The 24,943-nt window shown below is 41.2% G+C and overlaps 1 protein-coding gene across 1 annotated transcript; it reads left to right on the top strand.

Annotated features, from left to right (window-relative positions):
- The first annotated feature begins 11,044 nt into the window (after positions 1 to 11,044).
- On the top strand, positions 11,045 to 13,057 carry LOC145796042 (uncharacterized). Its single transcript, XM_082881019.1, has 5 exons — positions 11,045 to 11,057; positions 11,400 to 11,547; positions 11,863 to 12,226; positions 12,909 to 12,914; positions 13,001 to 13,057. The coding sequence occupies exons 1-5, from the start codon at positions 11,045 to 11,047 to the stop codon at positions 13,055 to 13,057; spliced, it is 588 nt and encodes a 195-aa protein (XP_082737145.1).
- Positions 13,058 to 24,943: the final 11,886 nt, after the last annotated feature.

Genomic DNA, 24,943 nt, shown 5'->3' with positions numbered 1-24,943 from the left:
TGTAGGTAGTGAAGAAATCAACTCGAGAAGTCACATGAAAAGAAGCACCGGAATCAATCACCCAATTGCTCTCTTGGCCCACAAAATTGATACAATCATCTTCACAAACGACCATGAGATCACCATTGGTAGTAACTGCTGTTGTGTCTTCTTGCTTCTTATCCACACTTTTATCACGCCTTTTCTCCTTATTCTTGAGCTTTCGGCATTCTCGCTTCATGTGCCCTTTCTCATGGCAATAATAACACTCAATGTCTTTCTTTGAAAAAGAACCATCTTTCGATTTGTCACGGCTTTGATCACGACCATGAGGAGTCTTACTCCTCCCCCTTGTTTTGCTTCGACCTCTCACAACGAATGCTTCCGAATGAGAGGAACCTGCTGATTTTCTTCTAGTTTCTTCATTCAACAGGCTACTAGTGACTTGGCCCATTGTGACAACTCCATCGGGCGCTGAATTACTGACGGTCACAACCAAAGTCTCCCAACTTTCGGGCAAAGAACTAAGTAGCATCAAAGCCTGCAACTCATCATCAAAAACAATTTTCATAGAAGCAAGTTGGTTAACAATACTCTTTATTTCATTCAGATGTTCCGGAATAGGGCTGCCCTCTTTATATTTTAAATTAACCAACTTACGAAACAGAAAGGCTTTATTTGTGGCTGATTTCCTATCATAAAGGCCCTCTAATTTTTTCCATAAATCATGTGCTGAAGTTTCAGTAGCAACATGATGAAACACACTGTCATCAATCCATTGACGGATAACACCAACGGCTTTTCGATTAAGCCTATTCCATTCATCATCTTTCATACCCTCGGGTTTGCCAGAATCACCCTCAATGGGTCCATATAAATCTTTACAAAATAATAGGTCCTCCATTTTAGTTTTCCAAGTTACCCAATTGCTTCCATTGAAGCTAGACATACGACCCACATTCCCCTCCATTGATTTACACAAATAAATAGACCCAAATAAACCGTAAGCTCTGATACCAGTTGTTAGGGAAAATCGATGTGATTCCCCACAAGTAAATCAATCAATGGGAATAAAAATTAATGCGGAAAAATTAAATCAAAGGCAACACAAGAATTTTTACGTGGTTCCCTCAATGTGAGGTACGTCCACGGGATCGAAATCCGATTCCACTATCAACCAAATAATTCCAAACGATTACAAACGAGACACTAATGGTCTCACAAAACACCCTTAGGTGAATTCCAAATAATCATAAATAAACAAAGAGGAAAGATCTCACCAAATAGATGAACCAAAATCTTCTGAACCAGAATTGAAGAAGACCCAAAATAACAATCCAAAAACAGCATCAAAACAGCGTCACATCACACACAAAAATAACCAACGAACTTGATCTAAAGACTTCTGCTCCCCAACACAGCAAGCTTATGCTTGAATAGCCAATCCACAAGTGCACCAAGCACAAACTCAACAAACATGAATAGGCAGACACACCCCTTACGGCAGAAAGCAACAAAACCAATATATCTATATATATATATATATATGGTTGGGTCTTGAGTTTGTTTTATCAAACTTTAATTGTATCCAATTTGAATTGGGTCTCCTTAAATATAATATATAAAAATATATTATACTAAACCAAGCCAAATTAAAACTCTTTTAATAAATCAATTTGGTCCCACACTCCAATAAGGAGGTATACCCAACACACCCACCACCTTCACCAACCATTTCGACGGTTGCCGATCTACAATTTACCATCTTTGATCTACACTCCACCGCCACCAATCCGCCACTGTCGTTCATCAAACACCTACACTATCATCAATCTGCACTCTATTTTCTCAATCTACGTTCCATCATCACCAATCTACACCCCATTATCAAAGATCCATTGGAAACAACCTTGAGAATCTTGTCAGAATTTGAAAAATCTTTCTAATCAAGGAGATTTTTTATTTTTTGGTTTTGTTTTGATTTTTAGTATTTTTTTTTCTTTCTAGATCTCACCCTTCTTTCCTTGTAGATCTATCAACTTATTATAAGTTAATGTTTGAAGAATTTTGTCAATGATAAATTTATCACTTAATGTATCTTTAATTTTTTATTGATTTTTTTTATTGATCTATGATGGATTTATTTATTTATTTATTTTTTCTCAATGATAAATTTATCAATCTGTATTGTTTCTTTTGTGCATGTGAGATAAAGGTGGATTCTTGTAAGTAAGTGAGTGAACATGAGTATGAGCGAGTGAATCAAATTTATTTGTAATTTTTTAAGAAATCGATTAGTGATAAATCACTGAATGCGTTTCTAATAAATTTATTAGATTAGTCTGTGTTATATATGTCTATGTGGTTGTATTTTTGTGAGTAAATAACAATGAGTGTGTATGTGTGTGTAAATATGCATAAGTGATTGAGTGATGAAGGTGGTGGCAGTAATGATGCAATGGTGATAGATGTTTTTTTTTTTTTTGAAACAATTCAAAAAATATCGTCGAAAATTATCGCTAGAGGTGGTCTCCAGTACCGGAGGTAATTACCGGTGACAGGTGATGGTTGCTAGCGGAGGAGGAAAGTGTTGATAATAAGGATGAAGAAGGTAAATGAAGGATATTTTAGAAATATTGATAGATTAAAAAACGAGCAAGACTTATAGGTAAATAAATCTCCTTAATAAGATCGGCCCGTAAATCTCCCAACTAAACCTCCAATGAAACCGATAGTAGTACATCACTTCCAAATGATTCATATGAGATTAGCAACACATAGAACTTCCACAATCAAAACAACAACCACAAATGTGACTAACGATGGGTAAATTACGCTTTACGCTTTTGTACTTTGCAATAAGTTTCACTTTAGTCTCTACACATGAAATTGTGCCAGTCAACTCCCTACTTTTCTGGTCAAATGTCAATATTCTATTTATGTTACTCAATTGTTTAAGTTTTTAATAAAATCTATTTATATGTCAAACATGTAATTAAGAAATGATGGCAATAAAAAAAAAAAAAAAAACCATTCCCACTTCCCACTAATACACATTTATTTTCAAAATTTACATCAAATTATGATTATATTCAGATAAAACAAAATTCAGATTGTGAATGATTAAGTAAATGAACTAGCATTTTGTAGAAATTGGAATCATGAAGCTCTATCTTCCACCATAACACAATTTTTCATCTATTTATCTTCATTTCTCTTCGATTTCCCCACTATTTTTTTTTTATTTCCAAAGTTTTATTTTCTTGCGTCTTCATCCCTATTTTGAATATATGAAGATATATATAGTTGTATATAATTCTCACATACTTATCACGTGGGATAACATGTATTGGTAAAAATGGGGATGATTTTTATTTCTTACCCTAATTTTGTAGTCACATAGTTGTTACATTTTGTTAAAACCCTAAACAATGAAGTAACAGAAATGGGTGTTCGCACATAAATTTCAACCAAATTTATGTTCATATTTCAAATACGGTCAATCAGTTAATGATACACAAAGGAGCATATGATAGGATTGTTGTAGGTAATCACTTTCTAAAATGATCAACTTGATCCGTTAAACTATATAAATAAAACAACATCGTATCTCAACGATGTTATTCAAGATGCTCAAATGACATGTGGAGTCTACGAAAGATGACACTTGTAGAGCCTACAACAACGACACCATACAGGATGAAACTCCAAAAATCAATCTGGTTAATCAAATATACGATTAATCATATAGCGCTATCATTCATAATTCAAATGGCGCTATCATTCAATTTGAAATTCAAATTGAGGATGAGGCATTCTTATCACCTAGATGGCCCTCTAAAAATATGAGGACCATCACACAAGATTGAGGATCATAAAATCAGAGGTGAGAAGATCAGAGAGAGAGAAAGAAATTAAGAGCTAAAGAAGTCATTACAAGAAAGAAGAAAAAAAGGCTGTAGAACCCAAGAACCTACGCTACAAACGTAGAATGGCAATAAACAGGTAAAGGGTTCCAAACCCAAGAATTGTATTTTGTATTAAAAGGTTGAAAACCCATAACAATTTCAATAAAATATTTATTTTTCTTAAATTGTCTTCTGTTATTTATTTTGTTCTTCATTAATCGAAGGTTTCATTTTTATAAAATGTGTAATTAACGATCTGGAATACATATCAGAAATAGGAACCTGCTATTCAAATAATCAACACTGTTCAGTCCAAAAACTAAACAGTGGACATTTGTAACATAAAATTTGAAATATGTTGAAACACTTCATGTTTCAAAATTTGTGTTTACAAATTCTAGCACGCCGAGTGGGACTTATTTCTCCTCCCATCTTTTGAAGAACAAATATATATATATATATATATATATATTTGAAACTTACTGACGTATTCTTTTGTTATAGGAATGCCGAAGCAACTATCAAGAGACTAACTTACACTGTAGTGGTTCTGAAATCAAGAAGGGTTGAGATAGCACCTATCACCCCAGGGGCTCTGGAGTGAATGCTTTTGGTTGTCCCAAAGGTAGAACCAGCGAAATCCTGGAAAGATGCACTTCTTTCCCCTATCGCCCAAGGGGCTCCAGAGCAAAAGCTCTTGGCTATCCCGAAGGTAACTGGTGTGACGAAAAAGGTCACACTTCTCCAGAAAGATGAAAGTTTGAGAAAGATTGCTGAAGATTATGTGAAACCGTCGAAGTAGTACGCAACTGTGAGGGCTATAGCCCGAACGAAGAGCTTTCTAATTCAGGCAAAGGAGGCTAATCAGGCTGCAACTACGACCTTTGTTACAGCTTCAGAGGGCGCAACAAAAAATGTTGTGGCCCAACTACTCACAAGAGTAGAAGACTTCATTAAAATGGCGGAGTCTGCCCAGAAGAGGGCCTCTGCTGAAAACATGGCCATCATTAGGGCCATTGAGAGGATGGTAATGACCCAAACTCCTGTTTATGGAAAAAGGCCCCTATTGTTGAAAAAATAATGGCGGCCTACGAGCCGACTGTTCTGTTCAAAGCAAAAATTCTTTCAAACCAAATCCCAGTCACCTCTCAGGAGCCAAAGGAGCACTCGTTGGCCTGATGGGGTTCAAATAAGGGACACCCATTGGCCTGACGAGATTCGAATCAACATCAATTGGTCCGCCATACAAATACTCTCCCTATTACTAGGGACGGGTCTGTTCAAAGTGCGATCAAACCAAATCCCAATCAGATCTTAGGAGCCAAAGGAACACTTGTTGGCCTGACAAGGTTCGAATAAGGAACACCTGTTGGCCCGATGGGATTTGAATCAACATCAATTGGTCCGCCATAAAAATACCCTCCCTGTTCGTAAAAATGTAGGGACTGTTTTGAAAATTCATGAGGAATTTGCAAAAATGCAAACAGTTCCTTTTATGCCTCTAAGGGCTCGACTTGATACGTCATCAAATGGTCCCGTTTCGAAAAGAAAAAGGCAAAGAAGAAAAGAGGCCTCAAAAAAACTTGAAGGAAGAACAGTGGTGACAAATGTGATTGGCGCTGTTGAAAAGGCTCTCTCAAAAGATGAACACCAAAACAAATTGAAAGTCCTGTGTTTGCTGGAAAGTCAAACCTCTCAAAGGCGGACGGTAAACAACCCTTGGAAAATATTTTTGCCTTGATCGAACTATCTGTGGAGAGAATAAGAAAAAGGCATGTAACAAGGTCTATGACCCGTGACAAAGCATCATGGTCAGATGCTTTAAATTTGAGAAATGTTGTGGGGATTGATAACCTTATACGAACAAGATGATTCTATCTCATCTAGTTCGTCTGTTTCAACTAATATTGAAAACGATGAATTGAGAGATGTCAACAAAGTCATTGCAGTTATGATGACTGAGGTTGACAAAGAAGGTGAAAATTCACAGGTCTAACAAGACCAACAAGGTCTCAAAGAAAAAGTGGTGGCCCTACAAGAACAACTCGAGAGAAGAGAATGCGAAATGGCTGCTATGTTGGAGCAAATGCAACAGTTGCAGTCCCAAATGACAGAATAGGAAGTTCACCCAAACAAATGGCTCAACCTGTTGTGGGGACATCCGTAGGCATACAAAGCACACTAGCCCCAGGGGGCAATGGTCCTTGTTACTCTGATCTAACCAGTGGTGGTATGAATCCAATGCTCATGGCCATGATTTATGATATGGTGAGGAAACAAGTAAAGAAAGTCAATGAAAAAGATGATGAGAACTTTCGAATAATTACAAAGCCTTACCCAGTATGGGTAGATGTTGTTTCATTTCCTTTTGGGTTTTTCCAACCAGATTTTAAAATGTTTGATGGAACTAGAGATCCAAGACAACATGTGGCTCATTTTCTTTCAAGATGCAGGCCAATAGCCCAGAATGAGGCCCTTGCCTGCAGTTATTTGTCCAATCACTTGAAAGTTCTGCATTTACATGGTATGCTAACCTTCTTGAGGGATCAATCCCAAATTGAGATTCCATGGTAAAGGAGTTCCTTAAACAGTTCTACAACACCCAAAGGCGAATCGGAGTACCAAAACTGATTAAGACTAAACAATGTGACAATGAGCCTGTTATAGATTTCATTGAAAGATGGTGAGCTTTGACATTTGCCTGTCCTCAAAAGTTTACGCAATTAGAGTTAATTCAGAAGTGCCTTAACAACTTCCAACATGAGCTCTCTACGACTCTTATGGCTCAAACTTTTGAAGGATTCAACGATCTATGCACTAAAGCTCATGATATGGAGCTGTATCTAGCTAAACAAAGGAGGTCCAGGGTCGTGGAAAGGGTTGAGTCCTCGATTATAGCCATAGTTGAAACCAGAAAGAAGGGACCTGTTGTAGTTGGGGCTAGAAAAACCAAGGAATTCAAAAAGGTGATTATGAAAGAAAGGTTGGAGAAGAAATATTCTTTTGCAGATGATCTAGTCGAAGATCTGTTTGAAGATTTCTTGGAGCAAAAGTTGATTGCTCTCCCTGAGCTGAAAAGACCACATGAGTTAGAAAAAACCAATGATCCAAAGTATTGCCCCTACCACATTTTGATTGGCCATCTAATAAAAGAGTGCTTTGTTCTGAAAGATAAAATTCATAAACTTTTCGACTCTAAGATTATTAAGCTCCCTTCTCGAGAGAAAGCATCTGCTAACCTAATCACTATCGACAATGATAATGAAGGTGAATGGGTCATTTATCAGTCAAAAAGCATAAAGAAAAAACAAAATGCCATAGTGAAAGCTAGAAATGGGGTTGCTTCAACAACACAAGGGCCAAAAGTCTCCGGAAAGCAAAAACCAAAAGTTTTCAGGAAACAGAAAAAGGCTAAAGTAAGTAAGAGAAAAAGAAAGAAGAACCCAAAGAAAGAAAAAGGGGAGAAATTGGTCCTTGATGAGTAGTTAGAGCAATGTCCCCTTGTCCTAGTCACATTGGAGGAATTCTTGCCTTCAAAATTTCAATCTGTGGAGTGGCAGACATACTTTGATAAAAGGAGGGAGGAAAAGTTTATTTCAGCCCCTTGCCTAACCATCATTGTTTTGAGTGATGACAAGGAAGATGTGGATGAAGTTGGTTCAAAAGTTAGGGAAAGAGATTGCATCACATCTCCTATCTGTATAATTGACTCTCCAAAGTATACACCAGCTTCTCCAGAGTACACACCAGAAGCCTTTTCTCCAAGATATTCTCTAGTACCACCAATGTACTATCAAAACACTCCAGAATATGTAAGCAAAACAGAACAAGGAGATACTGGGTGTAGGTCCGACTCTGAGCTTGTGGAAATGGCCAAAAAATGAATACACTTCAAGGATGATGAGGTGAATGGCAGGTGTAGGTCAAATGATGAAGTATGGAAGCATTCAAATAAACAAGCAAAGTCATCTCAAATTGAGGATCCTAATGAAGATTGAGAACTTAACTTTTCTCCAGATAGTTCACTATACACATATCCAGCCAGGACATACGATGGAGAAAGTGTATCAAGTGACCACTTTGACTTTCCTTGTAATGTCATCACCATGGATGTAAATTTTGAAGAGCGAGAAATACGTATCATTCGCAGTGCAGGTGATGATGAGAAAGTAAAAATTGAAGCTAGAAGGGAAGTGGAACATCAGGCAAAAGTAACAATCTCTTTAAAAGATGAGGGTTTTGAAGCCCATCAAAACTTGATTGTTGAAAGAAATCAAATTTCTGGACACCCTTTCCCTAATTGGGTTGAATGGGTTCAGTTCCCACGAGGATATATAGTACCTCATTTTCCCTTATATAATGGGATAGATTGTCCAAGGCTCTATTTGGTTCGTTTCCTTGCACAATGTGGAAGCACAGTAAAAAGCCAGTCATTACTTCTATGACAGTTCATTCTTTCTTTGGAAGGGTGGGCAGCAGATTGGTACTTCAGCCTGCCACTTAATTCAATCCCAGATTGGGACACCATGGTTGATCGATTCTATAGGACATTTTATAAACCATGGCCAATAAAAATCAAGATGTCAGAACATTTGGAGAACAAGAGTACTTCTTCTCAAACATATGATTTCATAGAAGGCACAATTGAGAAGAAGATTGAAACTACCCTTAATCTTCGAGAGATGGGCACTTATCGCCCAAAGCATTTGTTCCCTTCATGGGTAGAGCAAACACCATTGAAAGGATACGAACTTCCAAAGTTTGTTCTATATAAGGGGTATGGAGATCCTCAAAAACATATTAGGCTTTTTTTGAAACAGTGTGGGGAAACATCTCAGAATCAAGCATTTTGCCTAAAACAATTCCCTCTTTCCTTGGAAAGGATCGACTTTGACTAGTATTGCTCCCTCGAAGGGATCGTGGCGCCTAGTTGGGAGGCCATGAAGAACGATTTTGTGGAATCCTAATTCTCTTATAGGCATGACTCTCGGTATCTAAGAAATGGAAGAAGAATGTAATTCTAGGAAGATGGAGAAGTGACTAATGATGATGATCACCCTGCAGCTGGACCAGTTAACATGGTCCAAATAAGTGATGGAACAAAAGAAGTTGAGGTCAATGAAAATGCAGTTGCTGAAGTGTACCAAACTTACTTGACCTACCGGTGGAAATTACGAAATCCTTAGGACCCTTAAATGTTAGAAGTTCCACATGTTTTGTTGGAGGAAGAGCAAGTGAAATATGATGTATTGGATCATCTAAAGAAAATTCCAGCATTGTTGAGCGTATATGATGCACTGAAAATGTCTCCAGAGCTTTGAAAGTCTTTAATATATGCCATGTCCAAGCTAGAGGATTTGCACAAAGAAATCGAGGGTAAAAATCAAGAGAAGACAACTACATGCATGGCTATGGTAACCTTAGGTGACAATGACATGTGTGCTAAAATGACAGACCATAATTGGCCTTTGTTTATCACTGGGCTTATCCATGATGTGAAAATTTCTCGAATTCTGGTTAATTGAGGATCTGTGGTAAACCTCCTACCTCAGAGGGCCTTAAACTTATTAGGGACTCGAATTTCACAACTTCAGCCAAGTCGTCTGGTCATTCAAGGATTTTATCAAAATGAACAACTCCCAATGAGGAAGATCGAATTGCAAACCAAGTTTGGGGATATTGAAAAAAACACTAAGTTTTTGGTCATTGATGTAGACACCTCCTACAATGCTTTGCTTGGGAGACCATGGATGCATAATCATCGTGCAGCACCATCAACTTATCACCAATGTATGAAGTACCCGTTGCCTTCACCCAAAAAATAGAGGATAACTGTGGCTGACAATGATCCATTTGGAGAAGTAGAGGTCTATTATGCTGATACTCGCTTCTATACAAAGATTTCACAAAGAAAGGGAAAAGATGTGAAAAATTCTGAAGATACTCCAAATGTCAAAGACGCTATAGAGTCTACTCCAGTTTCGACAAAAAGAAATTTTCAATATATACCAAAGTCTGAAAGGAAACCGAGGGCAAATGCTCTAGCCCCAATAAATCTAATTTTAGATCTAAATGGTGAGTTCACGTTGCCATTAAGGAGGACAGAATGCACCTATGTGGAGAAATATAATAAGATCGTGGTCCCTCCTAAAGGAAAAGGGTCGAAACCCATCATATTCCACTCACTTGGAGATGTTGAACAGAGAGTGAAAGTTGAACAAGTGCCAGAAGAAAACATCTCAAGTTTTGAAAAGCCTACCTTCACTGCAGAAATTACATAGATGTTGGTAAAAGTTGGTTTAGATCCTAAAAAAATACCAACAGGAACAATGACACCCTTTGACTTTGCATTAACACCTTTGCATAGGTAGGCTATCCAGCAAGGCGGTATTATCACCACCAGAACAGAAGGGTTAGGTTATCGAGGAGATGATGAAAAATTTCCAGTAAACATGGCTATCACTCAAGATGTGTTGGAAGATGTTGACCAAGATGAAGTTCAACCTGCACCAACAGAATTTGAAGGAGGAGGCCAAGCCACTGTGGATGACCTTCGTGAGGTAAATCTAGGTGATGAAGGAGAGAACAAACCAACTTTCATTAGTGCAAATTTAAGGAAAGAAGAAGCTCAGCAATATATTTCCTTCTTAAGGGAGTATCACGACATATTCACATGGAACTACAGTGAGATGCCTAGTCTTAATCCAAAGATTGCAGTCCATAAGCTTGCAATTCACCCTAAGAAACGACCAGTTAAACAACCTCACCGGCGAACTCGACCAGAGCTTACAGCCCAAATTGAAATTGAAGTCGACAAGCTTATTAATGTAGGATTCATCAGGGAAGTCAAATATCCAACCTGGCTACCAAACCTAGTGCTGGTCAAGAAAAAGAATAGTCAAATTAGGGTTTGCATTGATTTTCGTGATCTCAATGAGGCTTGTCCTAAAGATGACTTTCCCTTTCGCATCACTGAACTTCTTGTAGATGCAACTACTGGGTATGAAGCCCTGTCTTTTATGGATGGATACTCAGGATACAATCAAATTCTGAATGGCACCTGAAGATAAGGAAATGACTACATTCAGGACTTCGAGAGGAGTCTTTTGCTATAAGGTACTGCCCTTTGGCTTGAAAAATGTTGGGGCCACGTATCAATGGGCGAAGACTGTAAGTTTTGGTGGTATGCTCCATGACACCATCGAATGCTATATTGATGATCTTGTCATCAAGACAAAGGAAAAGGAAAAGGAAAAGGAAAACCATGTGGAAGATTTGAGATGAATCTTTGAACGTTTGAGGAGATACAAACTCAAGATGAACCCACTAAAATGTGCATTTGGAGTTTCCTCAGGAAAATTTCTAGGTTTGTGGTTCGAAACAAAGGGATTAAAATTGACCCTACCAAGATTAAATCCATTGTTGAAATGCCTCCTCCGCGAAATTTAAGGGAATTGAAGGGGCTGCAAGGGAGATTGGCCTATATCAAAAGATTTATTTCTAACTTGGCAGGTCGATGCTTGCCATTCTCAAGATTGATGAAAAATGGTGTTCCATTTGAATGGGATCAGCAGTGCCAAAATGCGTTTAATAGTATTAAGGAGTATCTTTTGAAGCCTCCAACACTCATGAGCCCAATAAAAGGGAAGCCACTCTTATTGTACATAACAACCCTAGATGGTTCGTTAGGGGCACTGTTGGCAAAACACAATGAGTAGGGGAAAGAAAATGCCTTGTATTTCTTGAGTCGTACTCTGGTTGGGGCAGAAGTCAATTATTCTTCTATCAAAAAGACATGTCTTGCCTTGGTGTTCACCTTGCAAAAATTAAAGCACTATGTCTTGGAACACGAAGTCAAGTTGATATTAAGAGTAGACCCCTTGAAATATATACTTTCGCAGCCCGTACTTTCAGGGAAAATTGCAAAGTGGGTTGTAATTCTCTAACAATTCACAATTGAATATGTTTCCTAAAGAGCCATAAAGGGGCAGGCTCTAGTAGATTTTTTGGCAGCACATCATATACCAGATGACTCACCTCTAGTAACTAATTTACCAGATGAAGAGGTTATGCAAGTAGAAATCCAGAAAGGATGGAAGATGTATTTTGATGGAGCTTCAAGGAGTCCAGATGGCAAGAAGCAAGAAAATCCTAAAAACAATAAAGCCGGAATTGGAATTGTGCTTATGACTCCAGACAATGCTATAATCACCCATTCTTTCGCCTTAAGTGAAGAATGCTCCAATAATGAGGCAGGCTATAAAGCTGTAATTGCTGGATTAGAATTGGCATTACAAATTCCTATTAAAAAACTCCTAATTTATGGAGATCCAGAACTGGTAGTACAGCAACTTTGTAGAGATTACATTGTCAAGAAAATAAATCCCATCTCTTATCATGAAAGGGCTAATCAATTGCTTTCACAATTCAGGAAAACACATATTTTCCATGTGAAGAAAAGAGCAAATAGTTGAGCTGATTCAGTAGCAAGTTTGGCTGCATCACTCACCCTACCAGATAGCAAAACAATTACTATCATAGTAGGCGAAAGAAGGGTGTTACAACCTTTAAAATAGGTTTCTGACTTGGTTCCAATCTTGGTCGTTACCAAGAAAGGAGAAAGCGATGAGGATTGGCGAGAACCATTCATAACTTACCTTCAACATGGTAGGCTACCTGAAGATAAAGTATAAAAAATTGAAGTGAGACGCAGGGCTACCAAATTCGTCTTGTGGAAAGACGGGTTATACAAAAGGTGATTGGATGGAATGTACATGTGATGTATAACCAAGGAACGTATTCAAGAGGTAATGGTAGAAGTACATGCGGGTGTATGTGGGGCACACCAAAGTGGTCCTAAATTACATATGTAACTAAAACGGTTGGGATACTATTGGCCGACTATGATTGCAGATTACATAGATTATGCTTGAAGATGCCAAGTCTGCCAATTCCATGGGAACTTTCTCCACCAACCCCCAGAGCCTTTATATTTAACAAATTGTTCTTGGCAATTTACAGCATGGGGTATGGACATTATTGGTCCTTTTGTAACTCCATCTTCAGCAGGATATTGATACATCCTAATTGTGACTGACTATTTCTCAAAATAGGCAGAGGTCATGGCTTTAAAGGATATAAAAAGCACAGTTGTCTCTGAGTTCATCTGAACCCATATCACTCATAGGTTCAGAATTCCAAAAAGTGTCATCATGAATAATGGACAACCATTCAGGAGTGATGCTTTGAACAAGTTATTTGCCAAGTACAAATCAAAAACAACCATTCATCAAGATATCATGCACTTGCCAATGGTTTGGCAGAAGCTTTCAACAAAACATTGTGCAAAATTCTCAAGAAGATGGTGGATAAGAACAAAAGAACTTGGCACGAAAAGTTACAAGAAGCTTTGTGGGCTTATTGGACTTTGCACAGAACTCCTACTCAAGCAACCCCTTATTCGTTGGTTTTTGGAGGAGAAACAATGTTACCACTTGAGGTTCAAATACCATCATTGCGAGTGGCAATACAAGAGTCCTTAACAGAAGATGAAGGTGCAAGAGTGAGGTTGGCTGAGCTTGAGACCCTAGATGAAAAAAGGTTGTATGCTCAACAGAACTTGGAGATCTACCAACAAAGGATGGCAAATGCATTCAATAAAATGGTAAGGCTCTGCTCCTTTAAAAAATGAGGCTTGGTACTAATGGTTAGAACACCCATAGTAATCTCATGAAGAACCAAAGGAAAGCTTGAGCCCAAATGGGAAGGACCTTATATGATTGAGAAGGTTTATTCTAATGGGGCCTGTTTGTTGATAACAATGGATAGCGACAGAATCATTCCCCCGACCAATGCAAGGTTCTTGAAGAGATATTACCCTTAAGAATGCCCGCTAGGTTGAAAATCTGAAAGGGTAGCCTAGGCAAAAGTTAGGGCAAAAAAAAAAAAAACCTCGCTAGATTGAAAACCCGAAAAAGCAGTCTAGGCAAAAATAAGAATAAGCCTGCTAGGTTGAAAACCCAAAAGGGTGGCCTAGGCAAAAGTGAGGGCACCAAAAAAATAAAATAAATAAAAAGCCCACCAACGGTATTGTATGTGGTTAAACTGCTAAAATACCCCACCAAAATTTAAGGTGGTAAAACATTGGATACTCCAGGCCCGCAAGAGTATAAACTGTGTACGGCCAAACATAAGTCAAAGCCCACCAACGGTATTGTATGTGATTAAACTGTTAAAATATCCCACCGAAATCTAAGGTGGTAAAACATTGGATATTCCTGACCCACAAAAGTATAAACTGTGTACGACCAAATATAAGTCGAAGCCCACCAACGGTATTGTATGTGGTTAAACTGCTAAAATACCCCACCGAAATCTAAGGTGGTAAAACATTGGATACTCCTAGCCCGCAAGAGTATAAACTGTGTACGGCCAAACATAAGTCGAAGCCCACCAACGGTATTGTATGTGGTTAAACTGCTAAAATACCCCACCGAAATCTAAGGTGGTAAAACATTGGATACCTCTGGCCCGCAAGAGTATAAACTGTGTATGGCCAAACATAAATCGAAGCCTACCAACAGTATTGTATGTGGTTAAATTGTTAAAATACCCCACCGAAATCTAAGGTAGTAAAACATTAGATACTCTTGGCCCGCAAGAGTATAAACTATGTATGGCCAAACATAAGTTGAAGGCCACCAACGGTATTGTATGTGGTTAAATTGCTAAAATACCCCACCGAAATCTAAGGTGGTAAAACATTGGATACTCATGGTCCGCAAGAGTATAAACTGTAAAAGGCTAAAATAAGAAATATCAATGTATTATATTGAGAAATTTCATATAACAAATAAATTTGTCACTGAGCGAAATTTCATAAATACATTATGTTCGAATGAATAACAAAATAAAAGTACATTCATTCATTAAGAGAAGCCTTAGCCCTTTCAAAAGCACGTTCCACAACACTGTGTTCTCCATTCTTCTTCTTGTGCTGGCTCAAAACATTTAGAGCAGATTGAACATCTTCTTCTGATTTAGAAACACCCTCAGAAGCTTGTGCAAAATCACGCGTAAATGATGCATGCTCCGCTTGGGTGGATGACAATTCCTCTTCAAGTTGTTTGAGTAATTCTTTAGTTTGAATAATCCTTTGATTAAGACCCGCAATGTGCTCATTCGACTTGATAATTGAAGCAGACAACTGTTCATGTTCGCTAGAAACTTTGTCGAAATGAAGTTGCTTCTCATAGTATTGGGCCTCAAATTCTGCAGTAGACAAGTTTGAAGAATTTGCAAGCTAGGTGTAACAAGCCCGCGGGGGACCTCGCTACAGCTCGGACTCGATTTGTAGTCACGGTTCTAAATCTGAACCAAAGAGTCCAAATCCGGCAAATCGTTTTGAGAAAACAGATTTTTGAAAGAAGTGCCAAACATGGATTGCTTTGCCAGATACAGAGTCGCCACCTAAATATTTTATTTTGGGAAATTTAGGAAACCCTGACTCGTTGCCTAAGGCCACGTGTTCGTCATCACCAAAGTTGCCTCGGCTCGGGAACTTGGGTACGATTGGGGAAGGTCACTTCGTGAGCACCCCCGCTCGCCCGATCAAAGATCGGCCTCTACTAACCATGATATCAATTTTTGAAAACATTGTGAGTTCTTATTCCGGTTTATTAGCCTAGGTTACTATGTGATGCGTACAGCAAATAAGTATAGACTGGATCGTCGGAATTGGAACAAAACATTTCATGAATTATTCCAATTCAGATAACCCCACCTCCACCCACAGGCATTCAGACAGATATATCATATAAGCAATTAGCCTCATGGTAAGCATGCTATTCATGGTAGCACTCACACGCATGCAAGGATGCTAAAGCATAAAGCTTACCGAGTACTCCAAGCCAAAAAAAAAAGACACTTGTTAGAAATCATGCATGAATCCTAAGTATACAGAAATGCCTAATGCAACACATACAAAATGCAACTATAGCAGGCTCGGCTATTCTAAGATGACATATGAAATGTTACAACTATCATGTATTCAACTTGGAATTGAAGTACAAATGCAGTTAGAATGATGCGCCGAGCCCGGTGCATGCAATACATATGAATGATGCAAACATGCTGTCATACTGTATGCTAATTTAAACATGCCCTAATCTAACCATCAAAAGCGGATAAATAAAAGGGAAGAAAGACGTGGGGTTGGAAGACATACAACACACTCACCCACACTTATTACAATTGTGCCCTCACTCGAAGGGTCCGAATAAATATACAGTCCAAGTATTTCAGTTCCGAATAAAAGAATATTACAGTCCCGAAATATACAAATTCCTAATTAATTAATGAATTAACTAAGAAAGCAAGTAAAACTGGCGTGCAAGCCAAGGACTGTCTTGCTTCTGATGGATGATGCATGTCCGGATTGTCTTGCGCGGAAATCCACCGGAATGCCCCAATTAGCCTCTGTTTACACCTGTTCTTGAAATGCGCGCTAAGTTCCAGAAAGTTGCTAATTCCTCGTTTTGCTGCAACAGAGAGCAGAAAAGGGGCATAGCAATGTATTTGCACAGATATATGCATGTCTCGATCCTCGTTCCACCAATCATGCATATCGAGGCATGATGGCCGAGGAATCGAAATGCACAACTCAATATAGGATGAATGCAGATGAAACTACAGCTAAAACCTAACTCCATCATGGATAATCCGGAGTGTCGGCGACTGGGGAATTGAGACACATTCCGTCACTCGGAGTACGAAATGTACCTCATTTCCCGTGCTCGGACTAACTCCTATTTCGAACATGATGCAATACACATGATATGCATGAAATGCAACTAAGATACAATCCTAACATACAGAATGCTGTAGAATGACATGCCTCGAAATACGTGCACGCGGGCACGCGAACCGAGAAAATGACAGAATGCTGAAAATGAGGTGCCTCGAAATGCGTGCACACGGGCACGCAAACCAAGGCGATGATATGTGTCTCGAAATGCGTGCACGCGGGCACGCAAACCGAGGCGATGATATGTGTGTCTCGAAATGCGTGCACGCGGGCACGCAAACTGAGGCGATGATATGTATCTCGAAATGCGTGCACGCGGGCACGCAAACCGAGGTGGTGATAAAATATGATGAAATGACATGAAAACATGATATGGACTTACACCAACATGAGTGAGCCTCAGCCACACTCACATGGGATGCCGGTAGGTGAAAATGAAGTGCCTCGAAATGCGTGCACTCGGGCACGCAAGCCGAGGCAATGGCATACGCAATGCAAATGACATGGAAATGACAAATGGGCTTATACCAACATTGGTGAGCCTCAGCCACACTCACATAGGATGCCGGCGGATAAAAATGAGGTGCCTCGAAATGCGTGCACACGGGCACGCAAACCGAGGCGATGACAAATGCAATGCAAATGACCTGGAAATGACAAATGGGCTTATACCAACATGAGTGAGCCTCAGCCACACTCACATAGGATGCCGGCGGATAAAAAAGAGGTGCCTCGAAATGCGTGCACACGGGCACGCAAACCGAGGCGGTGATAAAATATGATGAAACATGGCAAAAATGATATGCAAGCATACTAATGGAATTTCAGCAACAAAATATGGGGGAAAACAGTCCCGAAATGAGGTGAAATGACATGAAATGCAAGGAAATGCCCCGAAATGCAACATTAGGCACCCGAAATGGCCTATAGCTATGCTAAACATGCACAATATGGACATGCAATGCAAAGACAGAAGCTAGACAGTCCCAAAATATGCACTTTCACAGTTATAAACATGGCCAAACAGCAAGCATAGATATGGCAAAAATGGCATGCATGAAAACGGTATTTTCGAGGGTTATTGAAGCAAGTAATATAAGAAAAACCCAAACTAAAAAATTTCCTTCTACAACACTGAAGATGGACCAAAAATATGAACATTTACAGTATATGGAAGCCTCAAAATCAGTATACAAATATGCTAAAAATGTGATGCAAAACAAGGCTCAAAAGGTGCTAAAACATGAAGTATACCAAATAATCACCAAACAAAAAAAAAGTGTGAATGAAACATGAAGCATAGGCCAAAATAAGACTATCTCTAGGCCTGTAAAATGGCTGAAAACAAAAGCATGGTAGGCTAACTAAACATGCAAGAAAACGAACCAAAAGTGAGATATAACATGAAGTGGCTTATGGGGGCCTCAAACCATGAAAGACCCTAAACAAAACATGAAGAATGGACTAAAATAAACACTTTTTCAGAACTGTAAAATGGCCAAAACCGAAAGCCTGGTAGGCTGCCATTGCATGCAAGAATGGGGAAGAAAAGAGGAGTATAAAGGTAGGTATATCATGGAAGTCCCAAATGATGTTGAGCCCTTCTTCAATGTTGAATAGGGGCTCAAAATAAGCCTCATATCAGTTTACAACATGCTCGAAAATAAATTTCTCATGGGTCAAAAATAGCATGCAAAACTATGACATACAAGAGGGTCAATGAAGCAAGTGTGTGATGGAGGGCTCAAACAGGGTTGAGCCCTTAATGAAAAGTGAAGATGAGCTCAAAAGATGGCCCTTTTCAGTTAGGTCCGGAGCTTGAAACCCAAAATAAGTGGGGCTTAGAAATAAATCAAGAAAAAGGGTCAAAAGGGTAAAAGTGTTACTTACCCTTGAAGATTCAAACTTTTGTTGCTTCTTGGATGGATTTGCAGCTTCTTTAGCCTTCAAGAATCCTTCCTTGTTGCTGGAAATGAGATGGTGGTGGTAGAGCTTGGTGGTGTAGAAGGAATGAAGGTTAGGGACTTAGGGTTTTTTGAAGAATTGAGAAGGAAGAAGATGGAGTTGGCTATGGAAGCTTGAAGAGGAGTTCTTCTAACCCCAACAAAGAAGGCCACCAGCTGGTTATAAGGGCTCAAAAGGGGGTGTAAAGGTGGGGGAAAAGGAGAGTAAAACTCCCCCACAAAATATCCCCCGGATACAGAAAATATCTGGGGGATATTGCCCCACAGCTGTAAAGTGCACAGTGAGAAGAACACGGCCGACCTCTCACTTTTGTTGGAGGTGGCCGGCCGGCCACACCACCTAGCCGGCCGGCTAGGGGTCAAAAGGGTCAATGTGATTTTCTAGCCGGCCAGCTACTGGGGAGGTACTCCTCTGTGTGTACAACACAACCATGTGGTTAAAAGTCTGAGAAAGTGGGTCCAAGGGGTTCAACATTGGCTCAGAAAGAGGGGGTCAAAAGGGTCAAGTTGAATTACTGGCCGGCCATGAACTTTTAGGGGCCTCTCAGGTGTGTACATCACAGATATGTGGTTCAAAGTTCGAGAAAAAAGGTCCAACGGGTTCAACATTAGCCCGGAAGAAAGGGGTCAAAAGGGTCAGGTGACCTTAATGGCCGGCCACCAACTTTTACGGGCCTCCCAGATGTGTAGATCACAGATATGTGGTTGAAAGTTGGCAACACTAGCTCCAAGGTATTCAACATTAGCCCGGAAGTGCGAAAAACGGGCGCCGGGAGGCTCCGGAGGAGAGATAACTGGCTGCTGCAACAATTGCTGGCCTCCCACCCTTCAGTGACCTTCCTCGTGATAAAACAGAGGTACCTGCCAAAAATGAGCAAAAACCGTTGCAAAACGAATGTTCCGGTGCCAAAACACGCAGTTCGGGGTCTCGAAAACGGGCTGTTAAGCACCGAAAATGGTATTCGACCTCGAAGTGGGTTTCTCAGCCCCCAGTGTCCCTCAAAAGGGAGAAAATAGGAGGTATACCAAAAACCGGAGCAAACAGAGATGGTTAAGCGGTCCCGAACCGAGGCACACGGCCTGACGGCTCCGGAAACCGGGAACCGGACTCCGAAATGGGTAAAATGGCCTACGGCCACCAAATGTAGCCTACGGACATTGAGAGATAGTTTACAGGACTTCTCCCTCCCCTCAGGAAAAGAAACAGAGAAAACCGAGTCTGGTTCGCAAACCGAGACAGGGCACAGAAAAGGGTTCGGAAGTCCGGAGGTAGGGCTCACGGCCGCAACTCCGAAACTTCTGAACAAGCACATTATGCAGCATCACCAAGCGCTCAATCGGTGACGTCTGAGTCTTAAGGTCAGTAAAAAATGGGGTGTCTACAGTTGCCCCTCTTTGACAGAACTCGGAAGTCACAAGTGACGGGAGTGAATGTCAAAGCCCAGAGACGACCCATTTTTGACAAGGCCGAAGACTTAGACAAACATACAAGATAAACAGAGATGCGTCCGCAGGCATGCCCGCAGGCAGGGGGCAAAATGCAAATGATATGCAAAAAGCCGGAGGTAACCCAAGGATCGTGCAAATGCAGCAAGCTGTAATGAAGCAAGTATTCGCAAATAGGTGCAACAGTTTTAAGCAAGAATGCAAAGCAACAACTACATTTCATGCAGTTAAGAATGCGGAGGATTATTCAATCCCCGCTACGTCTCACACGAAGAAGACACGATACCTGCGCGATTCGTCTGGTCGCACCAGCCTCAATTGAACCGTACATACAATATCGTGCCTGCAAAAGAGAGAAATTGCAACAAGTACAATATGCTAACAACATATATTTGATGTGATTCCGAAAGTTCGACACACGCAGTGCCGGTGAGTGAACGCATCGCAATGCAAGAATGGAACATGTGTGACAACGCATGCTCAAACACAGAGGTATGCCAATATCAAGAAATGTACATGACAAGGTAAGTATGCTCATGAGAATGCAAGATAATGTGCACGATATTACAAAACGAGCACGAATCAGGGTGTTTATTTGTTATGAAACAACAAGTACGAAAACGCGTGTTTCGGCGAAGGTAACTCAATCGCGGTCTCCGATCTACTTCCCTGGAAGGTTACAACTCATTTAAAAAGGATACACTTTGATTTTGATGAGTGATGATGAGACATATGTCAGAACTTGAAGCTGAAGTCCCGACGGAGCAATTTCGCGACCGGAAGTGTACTTTTCTTGAACTTTTTTAGGTCCCGGGAACTCCGATCTTCCTCAAAATTTACAGAGAGCTAGGTGAGCATGTGGGAATGATGGCCGGCCGTTTATCTTCCCAAGGGGAGGTGGCCAACCGATTTCCACAAAAGCTAATGGCTGGCCGGCCATTTCTGCAAAAAGCAGATGGCTGGCCGGCTAGAAATAGGGGCCGGCCGGCCATGGCCTTTTTCCGGGGGCATTTCGGTCTTTTTCCCTCTTTTTTCATGCCTCTTCAACCAAGGCTTGAGGCCTATAAAAGGCAGCCGAGCCTCACTTCATTTCTTGCCTCTTTCAACGCTTTTCTCTCCAGTTTTGAGTTTCACACGCGTTTTCCAACGCCCTGCGCAAATTGTTTTCGCAAAAACACTCAGTTTCAAGCACTTTGAAGGGATTAAATTTCGGCTTCGGAGCTTCTTTTTGCATTTTCACCACTTGAGGTAAATTTGTCTCAATATTTGGAATATTTTCTCGGGGGTTGACTTTTGTTGACTTTTCATTTCCCGAGAGTTGACTTTTGTTGACTTTTTCCAATTTTGGCCCATTTTGCTCATTTTTGCTCCTTTTTGCAGATCCTTTGGAAATTGCGGGCAATTCTCCTCACGGCGGAGGTTTTCCAGGTGCCGGCGATGATTTCGATCCTATGACTCTACCCCCGAGGACCCGATCATTTATTCCCGGGAGGTACCGTCCGTCAGCACATGTCCTCCAGCGTACTGTCTTCCGTCACTTTACCAGCTTTGATGAGCGAGCACCAGCGGATCTGCTTCTCAGAGAGCCGGAGCAGCATCTCTCTCACGAGGCCCGAGAGGTATTTACCTCATCTTCTGTATTTTACATTTCGCACCCTCGCCATGCTTGAACAAGCAGTTTAGCTTATGACATAGTACTTTTGCTTGCATCCTGAACATGTAGTTTCAACACTCGAATTTCTGAACACTCGGCTCATTAATTAATTGCGAACACACAGTACACATTAGAACACACGGCTCTAACACTGACTTGCCGAACACACAACCCAGATAAATAGTGAACACGCAGCCCACAATGTAAATTTTCTGAACACGCAGCCCAAATAGATAGTGAACACGCAGCCCACAATTTAACTGAAAGTTGAACACGCAGCCCAAATTTCAAATTTTCTGAACACGCAGCCCAGGTAGATAATGAACACGCAGCCCACAATTTAACTAAAAGTTGAACACGCAGCCCAAATTTCAAATTTTCTGAACACGCAGCTCAGGTAGATAGTGAACACGCAGCCCACAATTTAACTGAAAGTTGAACACGCAGCCCAAATTTCAAATTTTCTGAACACGCAGCCCAGGTAGATAGTGAACATGCAGCCCACAATTTTAACTGAAAGTTGAACACGCAGCCCAAATTTCAAATTTTCTGAACACGCAGCCCAGGCAGATAGTGAACACGCAGCCCACAATTTAACTGAAAGTTGAACACGCAGGCCAAGTTTCAAATTTTCTGAACACGCAGCCCAGGTAGATAGTGAACACGCAGCCCACAATTTTAACTGAAAGTTGAACACGCAGCCCAAGTTTCAAATTTTCTGAACACGCAGCCCAGGTAGATAGTGAACACGCAGCCCACAATTTAACTGAAAGTTGAACACGCAGCCCAAGTTTCAAATTTTCTGAACACGCAGCCCAGGTAGATAGTGAACACGCAGCCCACAATTTTAACTGAAAGTTGAACACGCAGCCCAAATTTCAAATTTTCTGAACACGCAGCCCAGGTAGATAGTGAACACGCAGCCCACAATTTAACTGAAAGTTGAACACGCAGCCCAAATTTCAAATTTTCTGAACACGCAGCCCAGGTAGATAGTGAACACGCAGCCCACAATTTTAACTGAAAGTTGAACACGCAGCCCAAATTTCAAATTTTCTGAACACGCAGCCCAGGTAGATAGTGAACACGCAGCCCACAATTTAACTGAAAGTTGAACACGCAGCCCAAGTTTCAAATTTTCTGAACACGCAGCCCAGGTAGATAGTGAACACGCAGCCCACAATTTTAACTGAAAGTTGAACACGCAGCCCAAGTTTCAAATTTTCTGAACACGCAGCCCAGGTAGATAGTGAACACGCAGCCCACAATTTAACTGAAAGTTGAACACGCAGCCCAAGTTTTAAATTTTCTTAACACGTAGCCCAGGTAGATAGTGAACACGCAGCCTACAATTTAACTGAAAGTTGAACACGCAGCCCAAATTTCAAATTTTCTGAACACGCAGCCCAGGTAGATAGTGAACACGCAGCCCACAATTTTAACTGAAAGTTGAACACGCAGCCCAAATTTCAAATTTTCTGAACACGCAGCCCAGGTAGATAGTGAACACGCAGCCCACAATTTTAACTGAAAGTTGAACACACAGCCCAAGTTTCAAATTTTCTGAACACGCAGCCCAGGTAGATACAACATGTAGCTTATTTCATTTTATCGCCACACAGCCCATTTTACTTTATTGGCATACAGCCCATTTCATCTCATTGGCACACAGCCCATTTCATTTCATTGGCACACAACCCATTTCATCTCATTATTGACACATGTATCCATTCTGAATGCAGGGTGGTTCCTGCAGTGTGCGGGGATATGGTTCGACCATGGCGCGGGATTGGTATGCCGAGCTGCCGGAGGGTGTCCGGGATTTGGTAGATTTTGCAGGATTTGGGCCCTTCTGCGTCGGGTTGTCACGTTGTCCTGCCAGGAGGACATTGATGGCAGCTTTGGTAGAGAGATGGTGGGACACCACCAATTCCTTTCATTTCTCTGCTACCGGGGATATGACCATGACGCCCCTCGACTTCGCTGTATTGACTGGCCTTGATGTAGGAGGTTGGGCCATTCCCTATGATGAGGATATGGGCGAGTGGGAGGCCGCCTGGATGTATCTACTGGGGGCTCGCCCACCCGTTGACAGGGTCTCTGGGAGAGTCCGATACACTTGGTTCTCCTCCCATTTCCGGCGGGCGGAGATGGTGCTTGAGAGTCCCGAGGAGACGGAGCAGTATGCTCGCGGTTTTCTTATGTTCCTCTTCGGGACTACCCTGTTCGCCGACAGAGGGAACATAGTTGGGCTATATTTGCTGAGCGCTCTAGTTGACCTATCACAGGTCCGTCGATATGATTGGGGTGGCGCTGGCTTGGCTACCCTTTACTTTTATATGAGCGCGACCTCCCGCGGGCGGGGCGATTTGCTTGGCGGCTACTGGAGAGCCTGGGAGGTACTTTCTGTCCCCTTGATTTACATTTCTGCTTTTCATTACTTGTACATTGCACACACGGCGCACTTTTACAGTCTGTATTTTGCCCTCAGCATTTCGTACTTACATCCTGCACTGCTTTTCTCAGCTATGGGTATATGTATACTTCCCATCATTAGCCCCAGAGCTAGAGGTGGTAGGGATTCCCGTGACCCCATATTCATTGATATTCGAGGGCCCGCACCGGCCTAGACCTCGAGAGACCCTCATTCGCCTGCGACAGTACTTCGACACCGTGCGACATTCAGAGGTACCACAGAACTTTCAGTTCTTTTCATTTTTGTCTTTGATTTGCTCTGTATATTCTCGATTTCTGATCAGTTCATGCATTTATCATTCGCAGATTACATGGCAGCCTTGGGTGTCCCTGGGCGATGGTCCCCGACTTCAGTATACTGGAGCGTCGGGCATTTCCCAGTACAGGGTCCTGCTTGAAGGGCCGGTTGGCAGGGCCTGGTTCCTGGGGGAGCGCTTTCTGCGCCAGGTATGGGGATATCTTTCTCAGGATCCTCCCGCAGTACCCCCAGCCAGTATGCGGACCGCTGACAGGCTCTCTTACTCAGAGGTAGTCGGCGCCATGCTAGGCAGTGATGCTTTATTACATGTTCCGGAAGGGGACTACGCCACTTACCGTCACATATATTTGATGCCTCCATTGACGGAAGCTCGTATCCCAATGATGAGGCCTGCCGGTATGTCATCCTCGGGCCAGGCTCAGGCTCGGGCTGCAGATGCCCCTTCTACTAGCA

This window comes from Camellia sinensis, chromosome 7, assembly GCF_055761805.1.
Source record: "Camellia sinensis isolate YWXY chromosome 7, ASM5576180v1, whole genome shotgun sequence".
Taxonomy (NCBI): Eukaryota; Viridiplantae; Streptophyta; class Magnoliopsida; order Ericales; family Theaceae; genus Camellia; species Camellia sinensis.
Note: the sequence above shows the minus strand (reverse complement) of the source record. Positions and strands in the feature narration are given on the sequence as shown.